Genomic DNA, 18,502 nt, shown 5'->3' on the forward strand with positions numbered 1-18,502 from the left:
TCGCAATCAAGGATGGCGACATTCTCCCAAGCGGGCGCTATTTTTGAAACCTACAACAAAACGATATTTTCTTTCTTCGCATACAATTCTCGGCTTTTAATCATTCTTCGCTTTATTGTGGGTAGCACTGCAATAGAAACAATTCGCCAATATTTTGTGGTATTGCCATCTCTGAATTTTATCGGATTTAAGAAAAAAAAATACGTTGTTTCAGATTTTCCCGAAATGCTTCAATTAAGGGTGTACTGACATTAGTGTTGTTCATTTATTTATTTAACGACGTTGCTACGCTGGTGGCGTTGAGCGCGCGCATATACATAACACGGAATTCGTCATTCCAAGCTTCCCTGAAGTAAAAGCAATAAAAATATGCGTTTCAAGTTCCTAAAAATTGACTTCAAGTCGATCTCAGCCTTTTCGGGTGATGATATTTCCAATGTTTTGTAAAAACGAAGATTCAGCGAAGATTTAGTCAAGTTAACCTTTTTTTAAGCCAAAGTTTTCAATTTTTACTACCTGCGCGCGCTGCAAACACCGAACGCTCGCGCACGCACTGAAAATTTTATTTCAAATTAGCGCGCGCTATATCAGGATTTTAAAATACTTTTACAATTTTAATCATGACATGACGGATGTCGTTCCTTTAATGTTTATATACCATGAAACACTATTGGATTTTGTTTTTAAACTTCATTTAAATTTCATCATGTGAGATATCAGTGTGTCTGAGCAGGCCGAATGAGCACGCGCGGGCTTTGTTTCACTTCCGGTTCTGCGTTTTCTAATTTTCTATTTTTCTGTATTCCTTTTTATAAAATTCTCCTTCATATAGCCAAGCATGGATTTAGTGTTAATCTAACAGAAACCAAAATTATATCAAATAATATGGATTTCAGGACCTTTGAAAAATCATAAAAAAACAATTACTCAATCATTTCTAAAACGCATGCTTGGCTTAATGCGCCCATCCCAAGATTCATAAAACCTATTTAATATTTGTTTTCGAGCAATTTTACTTGAAATATTTGCTTTTATCTGTATCTATGACGTCACATTATGACGTCACTGGGTAACGTCATCATAATAGTCAGCACACTTGTGGTGGTCAACTTGGCAAATATCAGACCCTTATAACTTTCCACAAAGCTTTTACGCTATATTCAATTTTCCTTAGCAACAGATGTCAGTACAACAGGGCTGCAAAATACTTCGATTAAGGGCTGCGATATACTTTAGTTAGAGACTGTGCAATACTTCAGTTACGGGCTGTGAAATGCTTCAATAAATAGCTGTGACATAATTCAATTAAGGGCTGTGTAGGGCGGTTACATAGCCCATACTTAGCGTATACGGAACCAGTTACTTACCATGGAACACCTCAGTTGACTCGGACACTGGGTGCTGTTGTCTCTTGTCATCTTTCCCTGGCTCGGGGAAAAGCGCTCTACAAAGAACCATAAGTATCCAGAACGAGATTAAAAGGCGTGGCATACTCATGACATGCCTGTGATGTGTCACTCGTTCTCATGACATGTCTGTTATGTGTCACGCGCTCTCATGACATGTCTGTAACGTGTCACGCGTTCTGATGACATGACAGTAATGTGTGTCATGCGTTTTCATGACATGTCTGTAATGTGTCACGCGTTTTCATGACATATCTGTAATGTGTCACGCGTTTTCATGACATGTCTGTAATGTGTCACGCGTTCACATCACATGTCTGTAATGTGTGTCACGCGTTCTCATGACATATCTGTAATATGTCACGCGTTCTCATGACATGTCTGTAATGTGTCACGCGTTTTCATGACATGTCTGTAATATGTCACGCGTTCTCATGACATGTCTGTAATATGTCACGCGTTCTCATGACATGTCTGTAATGTGTCACGCGTTCTCATGACATGTCTGTAATGTGTGTCACGCGTTCTCATGACATGTCTGTAATGTGTGTCACGCGTTCTCATGACATGTCTGTAATGTGTGTCACGCGTTCTCATGACATGTCTGTAATGTGTCACGCGTTCTCATGACATGTCTGTAATGTGTGTCACGCGTTCTCATGACATGTCTGTAATGTGTGTCACGCGTTCTCATGACATGTCTGTAATGTGTGTCACGCGTTCTCATGACATGTCTGTAATGTGTGTCACGCGTTCTCATGACATGTCTGTAATGTGTCACGCGTTCTCATGACATGTCTGTAATGTGTGTCACGCGTTCTCATGACATGTCTGTAATGTGTGTCACGCGTTCTCATGACATGTCTGTAATGTGTGTCACGCGTTCTCATGACATGTCTGTAATGTGTGTCACGCGTTCTCATGACATGTCTGTAATGTGTGTCACGCGTTCTCATACCTGTATGAGCGCGCCTGCATCAAGAACTTCCTACACGAAGCGATCTCACTTCCAAGACGGCGAAGGTCGTCCCCCTCAAATGACGGCATACTCAACGGCTAAACCACAGGAAGACCGTCAGTATACACATGACAAGGTACAGGAAAACCATCAGTATATGGCAAAACCACAGGCAAACCGTCAGTATGTGGCAGAACCACAGGCAAACCGTCAGTGTATGGCCACACAGGCCACAGGCACAGGCAGGCCGTAAGTATTCAAACAGCTGAAGCACATGCATTACCTCGTCACCTCTGAACCCCTCGGTAAGGCTGAAGCACATGCATTACCTCGTCATCTCTGAACCCCTCGGTAAGGCTAAGCACATGCATTACCTCGTCACCTCTAAACCCCTCGTTAAGGCTAAAGCACATGCATTACCTCGTCATCTCTGAACCCCTCGGTAAGGCTAAAGCACATGCATTACCTCGTCACCTCTAAACCCCTCGGTAAGGCTGAAGCACATGCATTACCTCGTCATCTCTGAACCCCTCGGTAAGGCTAAGTACATGCATTACCTCGTCACCTCTAAACCCCTCGGTAAGGCTAAAGCACATGCATTACCTCGTCACCTCTAAACCCCTCGGTAAGGCTAAAGCACATGCATTACCTCGTCATCTCTGAACCCCTTGGTAAGGCTAAAGCACATGCATTACCTCGTCATCTCTGAACCCCTCGGTAAGGCTAAAGCACATGCATTACCTCGTCATCTCTGAACCCCTCGGTAAGGCTAAAGCACATGCATTACCTCGTCACCTCTGAACCCCTCGGTAAGGCTAAGTACATGCATTACCTCGTCACCTCTAAACCCCTCGGTAAGGCTAAAGCACATGCATTACCTCGTCACCTCTAAACCCCTCGGTAAGGCTAAAGCACATGCATTACCTCGTCATCTCTGAACCCCTTGGTAAGGCTAAAGCACATGCATTACCTCGTCATCTCTGAACCCCTCGGTAAGGCTAAGCACATGCATTACCTCGTCACCTCTAAACCCCTCGGTAAGGCTAAGCACATGCATTACCTCGTCACCTCTGAACCCCTCGGTTAGGCTAAAGCACATGCATTACCTCGTCATCTCTGAACCCCTCGGTAAGGCTGAAGCACATGCATTACCTCGTCATCTCTGAACCCCTCGGTAAGGCTAAGCACATGCATTACCTCGTCATCTCTGAACCCCTCGGTAAGGCTAAAGCACATGCATTACCTCGTCATCTCTGAACCCCTCGGTAAGAAGTCGATGAGCAAACACGTGACCATCTGTATCACCCTGGCAACGGTGAAACCTGCATCAAAATGCACAGAAAAGCCAAGAATGAGCGGCACAGGAAACCCAAAATACACAGTATTTAGCAGTTCAAATGGCTTTAAAAATAATACTATGTAAGGTAAACAGGGATGGGAAACTAACAAGCAGTGGGCTAGTTCTATCTAGACATGGATGGTGTTGCTTACCGCCCGCCTGTCTGTGAGGCCAATAACTGAAGAAACTTGTTAGCAGCGCTGCAATCAGAGCAACAAGTAAATTTCTTTATTGATGCATATATAACAAGGACTATATTGATTTTAGAAAACACAAAACGCTATAATTATGTTATGAAAATACAAACGTAGACAAGCAATCATGAACACGAGACTGGAGGAGCCCAGTAGCGAGCACATGTCTATATTGAAGCCATGAAAAAACCATGTAAGCAGCCATCAGGCCCCCTACCGGTCACCACGCCCCTACGTGTCACCACGCCCCCTACCTGTCATGACCCGTTCCTGTCATCACGCCCCCTACCTGACACCATGCCCCCTACCTATCACAACGCCCCATACCGGACACCACGCCCCCTACCTGTCATCAAGCCCCTTACCTATCACCACGCCCCCTACCTGTCACCATTCCCCCTACATGTAACCATTCCCTCTAATTGTCACCACCACCCCTAGCTGTCACCACGCCCCCTACCTGTCACCACGCCCCTACCTGTCACCATTCCCCCTACATTTCACCACGCACGTACCTGTCATCGCAGTTAAATGATGTGCAGTGAATCTTGACGTTTCGAGAGGAATTTAGCTTGGCTATTTCGCGAAGAACCATCGTTGTGCTGTTATCCTAAGATATTTATCAGTTGTTAAGAGAATGAATATTTGTGAGATAATAATCGTATGGTAATTTATTTGAATGTTTGAAAGATAATAATCATATGGTAATATATTTGAATGTAGGATAATTATCAGTTGTTTATAAATTTGAATGCTTGTAGGATAACTATCAGTTGTTAATATGTTTGAATGCTTTAAAAAGATAATAACCAGCTGTTATTATATTTAAATGCTCAGTTGTTAATAGATTAAAAGCTTGTAAGATAATAACCAGCTGCTATTATACTAAAATGTTTTTAAGATAATAATCAGTTGTTAACAAATTTGTCGTTTTGTATAAAATATATGCAACAAAATAATAAGAAATGGGCCGATGAAAGAAACAGGCGACTAGAGGATCACGGGAACATACCATGTCGTTGTCGTGGTGTCATGTCACGTGGTGTCGTGTCACGTGATGCCGTGCCACGTGATGTGCCTTACCGGTTTGCCGTCGGTCAGGAGGTAGATTCCTGTGACATCCGGGTCCTCGAATGCGAGCTGCAGGGCGTCTAGCGTACACGTGCTGCCATTTGCCTCAAATGACGTCACCCATTCCACAGCATCTTGACAGGACTTGTCATCGACAGACACCAAGCTCGGACTCCAAGGAACTGCCTCGGACGAGAAGCAAACTAGATTGAACCTAGAACAAAAGGCGATCTCAGACAAGAACTAGATTGAATCTAGAACATAAAGCGATTACAGACAAGAACTATTTAAAACCTAGAACAAAAGACGATCTCAGACAAGAACTATATTGAACCTAGAAAAAAAGACGATCTCAGACAAGAACTATATTGAATCTAGAACAAAAGACGATCTCAGACAAGAACTATATTGAAACTAGAACAAAAGACGATCTCAGACAAGAACTTTATTGAATCTAGAACAAAAGACGATATCTCAGACAAGAACTATATTGAATCTAGAACAAAAGACCACGAAAAAGAACTAGATTTTACCTAAAATTAAGCACGGTGTCAGACGAGAACTATATTGAACCTAGAACAAAAGGCCATCTCAGACAAGAACTATATTGAATCTAGAACAAAAGGCGATATCTCAGACAAGAACTAAATTAAACCTAGAACAAAAGACGATCTCAGACAAGAACTATATTGAACCTAGAACAAAAGACGATCTCAGACAAGAACTATATTGAAACTAGAACAAAAGACGATCTCAGACAAGAACTATATTGAAACTAGAACAAAAGACGATCTCAGACAAGAACTATATTGAAACTAGAACAAAAGACGATCTCAGACAAGAACTATATTGAATCTAGAACAAAAGGCCACGAAAACGACACGAACTAGATTTAACCTAGAATTAAGCACGGTGTCATACGAGAACTAGATTTAAGCTAGAACAAAATACGACCTCAGAAGAGAACTAGATTTAACCTAAAACAAAAGACGTCCTCAGACGAGAACTAGATTGACAGTAAAATAAAGAACAGCCTAAACGATAAGTTATGAGAATCGATTCCTAGTTCCCAGTCCAAAAGGTCTTACGCACATGGAAGCTGTCTTTCGTATTTGGTCCCAGATAAGAGCAGATAGCTCTCTCTTCAACTCTTCCATGCTAGCAACCATGGAACCGGATATGTCAATCAAAATGATCACCTAGCAACACAATCACTTGCATTAATGATACCTTAAACAGAAGAACGTCAAAAAGAAAAAATACAGGCATAGACAACGCGTGACACGAGAAATTTGGACTACGACATTATACTGTAAAACATGTACAAAAAAAAAAGGAACTGACCAGTATAAGATTTCGGGAATTCGCCGAGAGGCGACCCCTTTACCATTAAAGTTAACGCAGACCTTGGGTTACGAGTAGGACCCCTTTACCATTAAAGTTAACGCAGACCTTGGGTTACGAGTAGGACCCCTTTGCCATTTATTTACCATTTACCATTTATTTACCGGACCTTGGGTTACGAGTAGGACCCCTTTACCATTAAAGTTAACGCAGACCTTGGGTTACGAGTAGGACCCCTTTGCCATTTATTTACCATTTACCATTTATTTACCGGATCTTGGGTTACGTGTACTACCTGTGGTCAATAGCAAACGCAATTCAGCCATTGACCCACGAGACATACTATTACGTACTTTCTTCTCCACGACTGTTCCAAAGACACGTCGACTGCCTAAGTCAGTAAAAAGTAACGCTGTTAGATCAAACCAATACACTATGCATAGCAAACCAACAAGGGGCAACAAGTGATGAGAGACACCAGGGCAGATGGCGAACAAATGTTTGGAAATGCATTAGGCGTAATGCTTTCACATAATGAACTCACAATCATATCTATTTGCTCTTACTGCAGTTCTGATGAACATAAGGCGAACCCCACACGATAGCACTTACCGCTCATAAGCCATTGCAAGCGCTTGACATATCGGCGCATAACACGCTGCACTTGCTCCTCGTAGTCATCGAGCTCGTGAGGCAAGAGGTGCAAGTGCTTGACCACGCCCTTCACCTCTACACTCGGAAAGATGGTGCAGTACCTATACCACACAATGCAGTGGCAATCAGATAAATACAGGGTGACTATCACACGAACATGGGGTGACACACACATACATGGTGATTATCACATAAATAGCTTGTGACTATCAAACAAACAAGGGGTGACTATCACACAAATACATGGTGTCTATCACACAAATATAGGGTGACCATCACATGAAAACAGGGTGACTATCACATTTATACTTGGTGAATCATACAAATAAAGGGCGACTAACGCACGAACATGGGGTGACTATCACACACATACATGGTGATTATCACATAAATACTTGGTGACTATCAAACAAACAAGGGGTGACTATCAAACAAATATACAGGGTGTCTATCACACAAATATACAGGGTGACTATCACAAATACACGGGTTGACTATCACACAAACAAGGGGTGACTATTACACAAACACGGGGTGACTATTACACAAATACAGGTTGATTATCACACAAACTTGGGTTGATTATCACACGAACTTTGGGTGACTATCAGGCGAACAACACAGATCATGCTAGGGAAATGGTGCTATAAATGGTATTATCATGTGACCTGGCGGGCACTGATTGGCCGATTGATTGGACTTTGCCCTTGGCGTGGGTGCACTCCGCCGTGCCCACGATATTGTTCAGGTCCAGCTTGAGCTTTGCGAGACTGTAGTGGCGCATCCACTCACGGGTGGTGACAACCTCCTCCTTGTCCGGGATGAAGGCCGCGGGGACAGGTCGGCGGGGCTTCCGCATGCTACTTGTGGGGTACTGTGTAAATATAGCTCCTGTCTGGTTCTTGAACTCTGTATAAAAAGCCTGTTGTGAAGCTTTAACTGAAGACGATGGTCTCTTTTCTTTCACAATAATGTTCTTTGAAGGTGGTGCTGAAATGACCCAGATTATATAATGATGGGAATTAGTAACAGCATGAGAAATACGTGTTGAGATAAGTATGTGCTACAGGGCGTGTTAACTCAGGGTTTGACTCACGTGTTGAGATAAGTATGTGCTACCGGGCGTGTTAACTCAGGGTTTGACTCACGTGTTGAGATAAGTATGTGCTACAGGGCGTGTTAACTCAGGGTTTGACTTACGTGTTGAGATAAGTATGTGCTACAGGGCGTGTTAACTCATGGTTTGACTCACGTGTTGAGATAAGTATGTGCTACAGGGCGTGTTAACTCAGGGTTTGACTCACGTGTTGAGTTAATTATGTGCTACATGGCGTGTTAACTCAGGGTTTGACTCACGTGTTGAGAAAATATGTGCTACAGGGCGTGTTAACTCAGGGTTTGACTCACGTGTTGAGATAAGTATGTGCTACATGGCGTGTTAACTCAGGGTTTAACTGACGTGTTGAGATAATATGTGCTACAGGGCGTGTTAACTCAGGGTTTGACTCACGTGTTGAGATAAGTATGTGCTACATGGCGTGTTAACTCAGGGTTTGACTCACGTGTTGAGTTAATTATGTGCTACATGGCGTGTTAACTCAGGGTTTGACTCACGTGTTGAGATAATATGTGCTACAGGGCGTGTTAACTCAGGGTTTGACTCACGTGTTGAGATAAGTATGTGCTACATGGCGTGTTAACTCAGGGTTTAACTGACGTGTTGAGATAATATGTGCTACAGGGCGTGTTAACTCAGGGTTTGACTCACGTGTTGAGATAAGTATGTGCTACATGGCGTGTTAACTCAGGGTTTGACTCACGTGTTGAGATAATATGTGCTACAGGGCGTTTTAACTCAGGGTTTGACTCACGTGTTGAGATAATGTGTGCTACCGGGCGTGTTAACTCAGGGTTTGACTCACGTGTTGAGATAAGTATGTGCTACATGGCGTGTTAACTCAGGGTTTAACTGACGTGTTGAGATAATATGTGCTACAGGGCGTTTTAACTCAGGGTTTGACTCACGTGTTGAGATAATATGTGTTACAGGGCCTGTTAACTCAGGGTTTGACTCACGTGTTGAGATAAGTATGTGCTACCGGGCGTGTTAACTCAGGGTTTGACTCACGTGTTGAGATAAGTATGTGCTACAGGGCGTGTTAACTCAGGGTTTGACTCACGTGTTGAGATAAGTATGTGCTACAGGGCGTGTTAACTCAGGGTTTAGCTCACGTGTTGAGATAATATGTGCTACGGGGCGTGTTAACTCAGGGTTTGACTCACGTGTTGAGATAAGTATGTGCTACCGGGCGTGTTAACTCAGGGTTTGACTCACGTGTTGAGATAAGTATGTGCTACAGGGCGTGTTAACTCAGGGTTTGACTCACGTGTTGAGATAATATGTGCTACAGGGCGTGTTAACTCAGGGTTTGACTCACGTGTTGAGATAAGTATGTGCTACATGGCGTGTTAACTCAGGTTTTGACTCACGTGTTGAGATAAGTATGTGCTACATGGCGTGTTAACTCAGGGTTTGACTCACGTGTTGGGATAATATGTGCTACAGGGCGTGTTAACTCAGGGTTTGACTCACGTGTTGAGATAAGTATGTGCTACAGGGCGTGTTAACTCAGGGTTTGACTCACGTGTTGAGATAAGTATGTGCTACCGGGCGTGTTAACTCAGGGTTTGACTCACGTGTTGAGATAATGTGTGCTACAGGGCGTGTTAACTCAGGGTTTGACTCACGTGTTGAGATAAGTATGTGCTACAGGGCGTGTTAACTCAGGGTTTGACTCGCGTGTTGAGATAAGTATGTGCTACCGGGCGTGTTAACTCAGGGTTTGACTTACGTGTTGAGATAAGTATGTGCTACAGGGCGTGTTAACTCAGGGTTTGACTCACGTGTTGAGATAAGTATGTGCTACAGGGCGTGTTAACTCAGGGTTTGACTCACGTGTTGAGATAAGTATGTGCTACAGGGCGTGTTAACTCAGGGTTTGACTCACGTGTTGAGATAAGTATGTGCTACAGGGCGTGTTAACTCAGGGTTTGACTCACGTGTTGGGATAATGTGTGCTACAGGGCGTGTTAACTCAGGGTTTGACTCACGTGTTGAGATAAGTATGTGCTACAGGGCGTGTTAACTCAGGGTTTGACTCACGTGTTGAGATAAGTATGTGCTACAGGGCGTGTTAACTCAGGGTTTGACTCACGTGTTGAGATAGTATGTGCTACAGGGCGTGTTAACTCAGGGTTTGACTCACGTGTTGAGATAAGTATGTGCTACCGGGCGTGTTAACTCAGGGTTTGACTCACGTGTTGAGATAAGTATGTGCTACAGGGCGTGTTAACTCAGGGTTTGACTCACGTGTTGAGATAGTATGTGCTACAGGGCGTGTTAACTCAGGGTTTGACTCACGTGTTGAGATAAGTATATGCTACAGGGCGTGTTAACTCAGGGTTTGACTCACGTGTTGAGATAATATGTGTTACAGGGCGTGTTAACTCAGGGTTTGACTCACGTGTTGAGATAAGTATGTGCTACCGGGCGTGTTAACTCAGGGTTTGACTCACGTGTTGAGATAATGTGTGCTACAGGACGTGTTAACTCAGGGTTTGACTCACGTGTTGAGATAATGTGTGCTACATGGCGTGTTAACTCAGGTTTTGACTCACGTGTTGAGATAAGTATGTGCTACATGGCGTGTTAACTCAGGGTTTGACTCACGTGTTGGGATAATATGTGCTACAGGGCGTGTTAACTCAGGGTTTGACTCACGTGTTGAGATAAGTATGTGCTACAGGGCGTGTTAACTCAGGGTTTGACTCGCGTGTTGAGATAAGTATGTGCTACCGGGCGTGTTAACTCAGGGTTTGACTCACGTGTTGAGATAATGTGTGCTACAGGGCGTGTTAACTCAGGGTTTGACTCACGTGTTGGGATAATATGTGCTACAGGGCGTGTTAACTCAGGGTTTGACTCACGTGTTGGGATAATATGTGCTACAGGGCGTGTTAACTCAGGGTTTGACTCACGTGTTGAGATAAGTATGTGCTACATGGCGTGTTAACTCAGGGTTTGACTCACGTGTTGAGATAATGTGTGCTACAGGGCGTGTTAACTCAGGGTTTGACTCACGTGTTGAGATAAGTATGTGCTACAGGGCGTGTTAACTCAGGGTTTGACTTACGTGTTGAGATAAGTATGTGCTACAGGGCGTGTTAACTCACGGTTTGACTCACGTGTTGAGATAAGTATGTGCTACAGGGCGTGTTAACTCAGGGTTTGACTCACGTGTTGAGTTAATTATGTGCTACATGGCGTGTTAACTCAGGGTTTGACTCACGTGTTGAGAAAATATGTGCTACAGGGCGTGTTAACTCAGGGTTTGACTCACGTGTTGAGATAAGTATGTGCTACATGGCGTGTTAACTCAGGGTTTAACTGACGTGTTGAGATAATATGTGCTACAGGGCGTGTTAACTCAGGGTTTGACTCACGTGTTGAGATAAGTATGTGCTACATGGCGTGTTAACTCAGGGTTTGACTCACGTGTTGAGTTAATTATGTGCTACATGGCGTGTTAACTCAGGGTTTGACTCACGTGTTGAGATAATATGTGCTACAGGGCGTGTTAACTCAGGGTTTGACTCACGTGTTGAGATAAGTATGTGCTACATGGCGTGTTAACTCAGGGTTTAACTGACGTGTTGAGATAATATGTGCTACAGGGCGTGTTAACTCAGGGTTTGACTCACGTGTTGAGATAAGTATGTGCTACATGGCGTGTTAACTCAGGGTTTGACTCACGTGTTGAGATAATATGTGCTACAGGGCGTTTTAACTCAGGGTTTGACTCACGTGTTGAGATAATGTGTGCTACCGGGCGTGTTAACTCAGGGTTTGACTCACGTGTTGAGATAAGTATGTGCTACATGGCGTGTTAACTCAGGGTTTAACTGACGTGTTGAGATAATATGTGCTACAGGGCGTTTTAACTCAGGGTTTGACTCACGTGTTGAGATAATATGTGCTACAGGGCGTGTTAACTCAGGGTTTGACTCACGTGTTGAGATAAGTATGTGCTACCGGGCGTGTTAACTCAGGGTTTGACTCACGTGTTGAGATAAGTATGTGCTACAGGGCGTGTTAACTCAGGGTTTGACTCACGTGTTGAGATAAGTATGTGCTACAGGGCGTGTTAACTCAGGATTTAGCTCACGTGTTGAGATAATATGTGCTACGGGGCGTGTTAACTCAGGGTTTGACTCACGTGTTGAGATAAGTATGTGCTACCGGGCGTGTTAACTCAGGGTTTGACTCACGTGTTGAGATAAGTATGTGCTACAGGGCGTGTTAACTCAGGGTTTGACTCACGTGTTGAGATAATATGTGCTACAGGGCGTGTTAACTCAGGGTTTGACTCACGTGTTGAGATAAGTATGTGCTACATGGCGTGTTAACTCAGGTTTTGACTCACGTGTTGAGATAAGTATGTGCTACATGGCGTGTTAACTCAGGGTTTGACTCACGTGTTGGGATAATATGTGCTACAGGGCGTGTTAACTCAGGGTTTGACTCACGTGTTGAGATAAGTATGTGCTACAGGGCGTGTTACCTCAGGGTTTGACTCACGTGTTGAGATAAGTATGTGCTACCGGGCGTGTTAACTCAGGGTTTGACTCACGTGTTGAGATAATGTGTGCTACAGGGCGTGTTAACTCAGGGTTTGACTCACGTGTTGAGATAAGTATGTGCTACAGGGCGTGTTAACTCAGGGTTTGACTCGCGTGTTGAGATAAGTATGTGCTACCGGGCGTGTTAACTCAGGGTTTGACTTACGTGTTGAGATAAGTATGTGCTACAGGGCGTGTTAACTCAGGGTTTGACTCACGTGTTGAGATAAGTATGTGCTACAGGGCGTGTTAACTCAGGGTTTGACTCACGTGTTGAGATAAGTATGTGCTACAGGGCGTGTTAACTCAGGGTTTGACTCACGTGTTGAGATAAGTATGTGCTACAGGGCGTGTTAACTCAGGGTTTGACTCACGTGTTGGGATAATGTGTGCTACAGGGCGTGTTAACTCAGGGTTTGACTCACGTGTTGAGATAAGTATGTGCTACAGGGCGTGTTAACTCAGGGTTTGACTCACGTGTTGAGATAAGTATGTGCTACAGGGCGTGTTAACTCAGGGTTTGACTCACGTGTTGAGATAGTATGTGCTACAGGGCGTGTTAACTCAGGGTTTGACTCACGTGTTGAGATAAGTATGTGCTACCGGGCGTGTTAACTCAGGGTTTGACTCACGTGTTGAGATAAGTATGTGCTACAGGGCGTGTTAACTCAGGGTTTGACTCACGTGTTGAGATAGTATGTGCTACAGGGCGTGTTAACTCAGGGTTTGACTCACGTGTTGAGATAAGTATATGCTACAGGGCGTGTTAACTCAGGGTTTGACTCACGTGTTGAGATAATATGTGTTACAGGGCGTGTTAACTCAGGGTTTGACTCACGTGTTGAGATAAGTATGTGCTACCGGGCGTGTTAACTCAGGGTTTGACTCACGTGTTGAGATAATGTGTGCTACAGGACGTGTTAACTCAGGGTTTGACTCACGTGTTGAGATAATGTGTGCTACATGGCGTGTTAACTCAGGTTTTGACTCACGTGTTGAGATAAGTATGTGCTACATGGCGTGTTAACTCAGGGTTTGACTCACGTGTTGGGATAATATGTGCTACAGGGCGTGTTAACTCAGGGTTTGACTCACGTGTTGAGATAAGTATGTGCTACAGGGCGTGTTAACTCAGGGTTTGACTCGCGTGTTGAGATAAGTATGTGCTACCGGGCGTGTTAACTCAGGGTTTGACTCACGTGTTGAGATAATGTGTGCTACAGGGCGTGTTAACTCAGGGTTTGACTCACGTGTTGGGATAATATGTGCTACAGGGCGTGTTAACTCAGGGTTTGACTCACGTGTTGGGATAATATGTGCTACAGGGCGTGTTAACTCAGGGTTTGACTCACGTGTTGAGATAAGTATGTGCTACATGGCGTGTTAACTCAGGGTTTGACTCACGTGTTGAGATAATGTGTGCTACAGGGCGTGTTAACTCAGGGTTTGACTCACGTGTTGAGATAAGTATGTGCTACAGGGCGTGTTAACTCAGGGTTTGACTCGCGTGTTGAGATAAGTATGTGCTACCGGGCGTGTTAACTCAGGGTTTGACTCACGTGTTGAGATAAGTATGTGCTACAGGGCGTGTTAACTCAGGGTTTGACTTACGTGTTGAGATAAGTATGTGCTACAGGGCGTGTTAACTCAGGGTTTGACTCACGTGTTGAGATAAGTATGTGCTACAGGGCGTGTTAACTCAGGGTTTGACTCACGTGTTGAGATAATATGTGCTACAGGGCGTGTTAACTCAGGGTTTGACTCACGTGTTGAGATAAGTATGTGCTACAGGGCGTGTTAACTCAGGGTTTGACTCACGTGTTGAGATAGTATGTGCTACAGGGCGTGTTAACTCAGGGTTTGACTCACGTGTTGAGATAAGTATGTGCTACCGGGCGTGTTAACTCAGGGTTTGACTCACGTGTTGAGATAAGTATGTGCTACAGGGCGTGTTAACTCAGGGTTTGACTTACGTGTTGAGATAAGTATGTGCTACAGGGCGTGTTAACTCAGGGTTTGACTCACGTGTTGAGATAATGTGTGCTACAGGGCGTGTTAACTCAGGGTTTGACTCACGTGTTGAGATAAGTATGTGCTACAGGGCGTGTTAACTCAGGGTTTGACTCACGTGTTGAGATAGTATGTGCTACCGGGCGTGTTAACTCAGGGTTTGACTCACGTGTTGAGATAAGTATGTGCTACCGGGCGTGTTAACTCAGGGTTTGACTCACGTGTTGAGATAATGTGTGCTACAGCGCGTGTTAACTCAGGGTTTGACTCACGTGTTGAGATAAGTATGTGCTACAGGGCGTGTTAACTCAGAGTTTGACTCACGTGTTGAGATAAGTATGTGCTACAGGGCGTGTTAACTCAGGGTTTGACTCACGTGTTGAGATAAGTATGTGCTACAGGGCGTGTTAACTCAGGGTTTGACTCACGTGTTGAGATAAGTATGTGCTACAGGGCGTGTTAACTCAGGGTTTGACTCACGTGTTGAGATAAGTATGTGCTACAGGGCGTGTTAACTCAGGGTTTGACTCACGTGTTGGGATAATGTGTGCTACAGGGCGTGTTAACTCAGGGTTTGACTCACGTGTTGAGATAAGTATGTGCTACAGGGCGTGTTAACTCAGGGTTTGACTCACGTGTTGAGATAAGTATGTGCTACAGGGCGTGTTAACTCAGGGTTTGACTCACGTGTTGAGATAAGTATGTGCTACAGGGCGTGTTAACTCAGGGTTTAGCTCACGTGTTGAGATAATATGTGCTACGGGGCGTGTTAACTCAGGGTTTGACTCACGTGTTGAGATAAGTATGTGCTACCGGGCGTGTTAACTCAGGGTTTGACTCACGTGTTGAGATAAGTATGTGCTACAGGGCGTGTTAACTCAGGGTTTGACTCACGTGTTGAGATAATATGTGCTACAGGGCGTGTTAACTCAGGGTTTGACTCACGTGTTGAGATAAGTATGTGCTACATGGCGTGTTAACTCAGGTTTTGACTCACGTGTTGAGATAAGTATGTGCTACATGGCGTGTTAACTCAGGGTTTGACTCACGTGTTGGGATAATATGTGCTACAGGGCGTGTTAACTCAGGGTTTGACTCACGTGTTGAGATAAGTATGTGCTACAGGGCGTGTTAACTCAGGGTTTGACTCGCGTGTTGAGATAAGTATGTGCTACCGGGCGTGTTAACTCAGGGTTTGACTCACGTGTTGAGATAATGTGTGCTACAGGGCGTGTTAACTCAGGGTTTGACTCACGTGTTGGGATAATATGTGCTACAGGGCGTGTTAACTCAGGGTTTGACTCACGTGTTGGGATAATATGTGCTACAGGGCGTGTTAACTCAGGGTTTGACTCACGTGTTGAGATAAGTATGTGCTACATGGCGTGTTAACTCAGGGTTTGACTCACGTGTTGAGATAATGTGTGCTACAGGGCGTGTTAACTCAGGGTTTGACTCACGTGTTGAGATAAGTATGTGCTACAGGGCGTGTTAACTCAGGGTTTGACTCGCGTGTTGAGATAAGTATGTGCTACCGGGCGTGTTAACTCAGGGTTTGACTCACGTGTTGAGATAAGTATGTGCTACAGGGCGTGTTAACTCAGGGTTTGACTTACGTGTTGAGATAAGTATGTGCTACAGGGCGTGTTAACTCAGGGTTTGACTCACGTGTTGAGATAAGTATGTGCTACAGGGCGTGTTAACTCAGGGTTTGACTCACGTGTTGAGATAATATGTGCTACAGGGCGTGTTAACTCAGGGTTTGACTCACGTGTTGAGATAAGTATGTGCTACAGGGCGTGTTAACTCAGGGTTTGACTCACGTGTTGAGATAGTATGTGCTACAGGGCGTGTTAACTCAGGGTTTGACTCACGTGTTGAGATAAGTATGTGCTACCGGGCGTGTTAACTCAGGGTTTGACTCACGTGTTGAGATAAGTATTTGCTACAGGGCGTGTTAACTCAGGGTTTGACTTACGTGTTGAGATAAGTATGTGCTACAGGGCGTGTTAACTCAGGGTTTGACTCACGTGTTGAGATAATGTGTGCTACAGGGCGTGTTAACTCAGGGTTTGACTCACGTGTTGAGATAAGTATGTGCTACAGGGCGTGTTAACTCAGGGTTTGACTCACGTGTTGAGATAGTATGTGCTACCGGGCGTGTTAACTCAGGGTTTGACTCACGTGTTGAGATAAGTATGTGCTACCGGGCGTGTTAACTCAGGGTTTGACTCACGTGTTGAGATAATGTGTGCTACAGCGCGTGTTAACTCAGGGTTTGACTCACGTGTTGAGATAAGTATGTGCTACAGGGCGTGTTAACTCAGGGTTTGACTCACGTGTTGAGATAAGTATGTGCTACCGGGCGTGTTAACTCAGGGTTTGACTCACGTGTTGAGATAAGTATGTGCTACAGGGCGTGTTAACTCAGGGTTTGACTCACGTGTTGAGATAAGTATGTGCTACAGGGCGTGTTAACTCAGGGTTTGACTCACGTGTTGAGATAAGTATGTGCTACAGGGCGTGTTAACTCAGGGTTTGACTCACGTGTTGAGATAAGTATGTGCTACAGGGCGTGTTAACTCAGGGTTTGACTGACGTGTTGGGATAATGTGTGCTACAGGGCGTGTTAACTCAGGGTTTGACTCACGTGTTGAGATAAGTATGTGCTACAGGGCGTGTTAACTCAGGGTTTGACTCACGTGTTGAGATAAGTATGTGCTACAGGGCGTGTTAACTCAGGGTTTGACTCACGTGTTGAGATAAGTATGTGCTACAGGGCGTGTTAACTCAGGGTTTAGCTCACGTGTTGAGATAATATGTGCTACGGGGCGTGTTAACTCAGGGTTTGACTCACGTGTTGAGATAAGTATGTGCTACCGGGCGTGTTAACTCAGGGTTTGACTCACGTGTTGAGATAAGTATGTGCTACAGGGCGTGTTAACTCAGGGTTTGACTCACGTGTTGAGATAATATGTGCTACAGGGCGTGTTAACTCAGGGTTTGACTCACGTGTTGAGATAAGTATGTGCTACATGGCGTGTTAACTCAGGTTTTGACTCACGTGTTGAGATAAGTATGTGCTACATGGCGTGTTAACTCAGGGTTTGACTCACGTGTTGGGATAATATGTGCTACAGGGCGTGTTAACTCAGGGTTTGACTCACGTGTTGAGATAAGTATGTGCTACAGGGCGTGTTAACTCAGGGTTTGACTCACGTGTTGAGATAAGTATGTGCTACCGGGCGTGTTAACTCAGGGTTTGACTCACGTGTTGAGATAATGTGTGCTACAGGGCGTGTTAACTCAGGGTTTGACTCACGTGTTGAGATAAGTATGTGCTACAGGGCGTGTTAACTCAGGGTTTGACTCGCGTGTTGAGATAAGTATGTGCTACCGGGCGTGTTAACTCAGGGTTTGACTTACGTGTTGAGATAAGTATGTGCTACAGGGCGTGTTAACTCAGGGTTTGACTCACGTGTTGAGATAAGTATGTGCTACAGGGCGTGTTAACTCAGGGTTTGACTCACGTGTTGAGATAAGTATGTGCTACAGGGCGTGTTAACTCAGGGTTTGACTCACGTGTTGAGATAAGTATGTGCTACAGGGCGTGTTAACTCAGGGTTTGACTCACGTGTTGGGATAATGTGTGCTACAGGGCGTGTTAACTCAGGGTTTGACTCACGTGTTGAGATACGTATGTGCTACAGGGCGTGTTAACTCAGGGTTTGACTCACGTGTTGAGATAAGTATGTGCTACAGGGCGTGTTAACTCAGGGTTTGACTCACGTGTTGAGATAGTATGTGCTACAGGGCGTGTTAACTCAGGGTTTGACTCACGTGTTGA

The 18,502-nt window shown here is 44.6% G+C and overlaps 1 protein-coding gene across 2 annotated transcripts in view; it reads right to left on the reverse strand.

Moving 5' to 3' along the window:
* LOC116608103 (von Willebrand factor A domain-containing protein 3A) overlaps positions 1 to 18,502 on the reverse strand; it is a 61,347-nt gene that overhangs the window by 815 nt on the left and 42,030 nt on the right. For both annotated transcript variants that reach the window (XM_048719792.1, XM_048719791.1), the window contains exons 25-34: positions 7,635 to 7,956; positions 6,925 to 7,067; positions 6,666 to 6,703; positions 6,061 to 6,167; positions 4,981 to 5,182; positions 4,413 to 4,507; positions 3,856 to 3,903; positions 3,608 to 3,686; positions 2,365 to 2,462; positions 1,368 to 1,444 (exon numbers count right to left, since the gene is read on the reverse strand). In XM_048719792.1, the coding sequence (XP_048575749.1) occupies positions 1,368 to 1,444; positions 2,365 to 2,462; positions 3,608 to 3,686; positions 3,856 to 3,903; positions 4,413 to 4,507; positions 4,981 to 5,182; positions 6,061 to 6,167; positions 6,666 to 6,703; positions 6,925 to 7,067; positions 7,635 to 7,956 (1,209 nt within the window). The remainder of the gene's footprint in view (positions 1 to 1,367; positions 1,445 to 2,364; positions 2,463 to 3,607; positions 3,687 to 3,855; positions 3,904 to 4,412; positions 4,508 to 4,980; positions 5,183 to 6,060; positions 6,168 to 6,665; positions 6,704 to 6,924; positions 7,068 to 7,634; positions 7,957 to 18,502) is intronic.

Source organism: Nematostella vectensis, chromosome 12, assembly GCF_932526225.1.
Source record: "Nematostella vectensis chromosome 12, jaNemVect1.1, whole genome shotgun sequence".
Lineage (NCBI taxonomy): Eukaryota > Metazoa > Cnidaria > Anthozoa > Actiniaria > Edwardsiidae > Nematostella > Nematostella vectensis.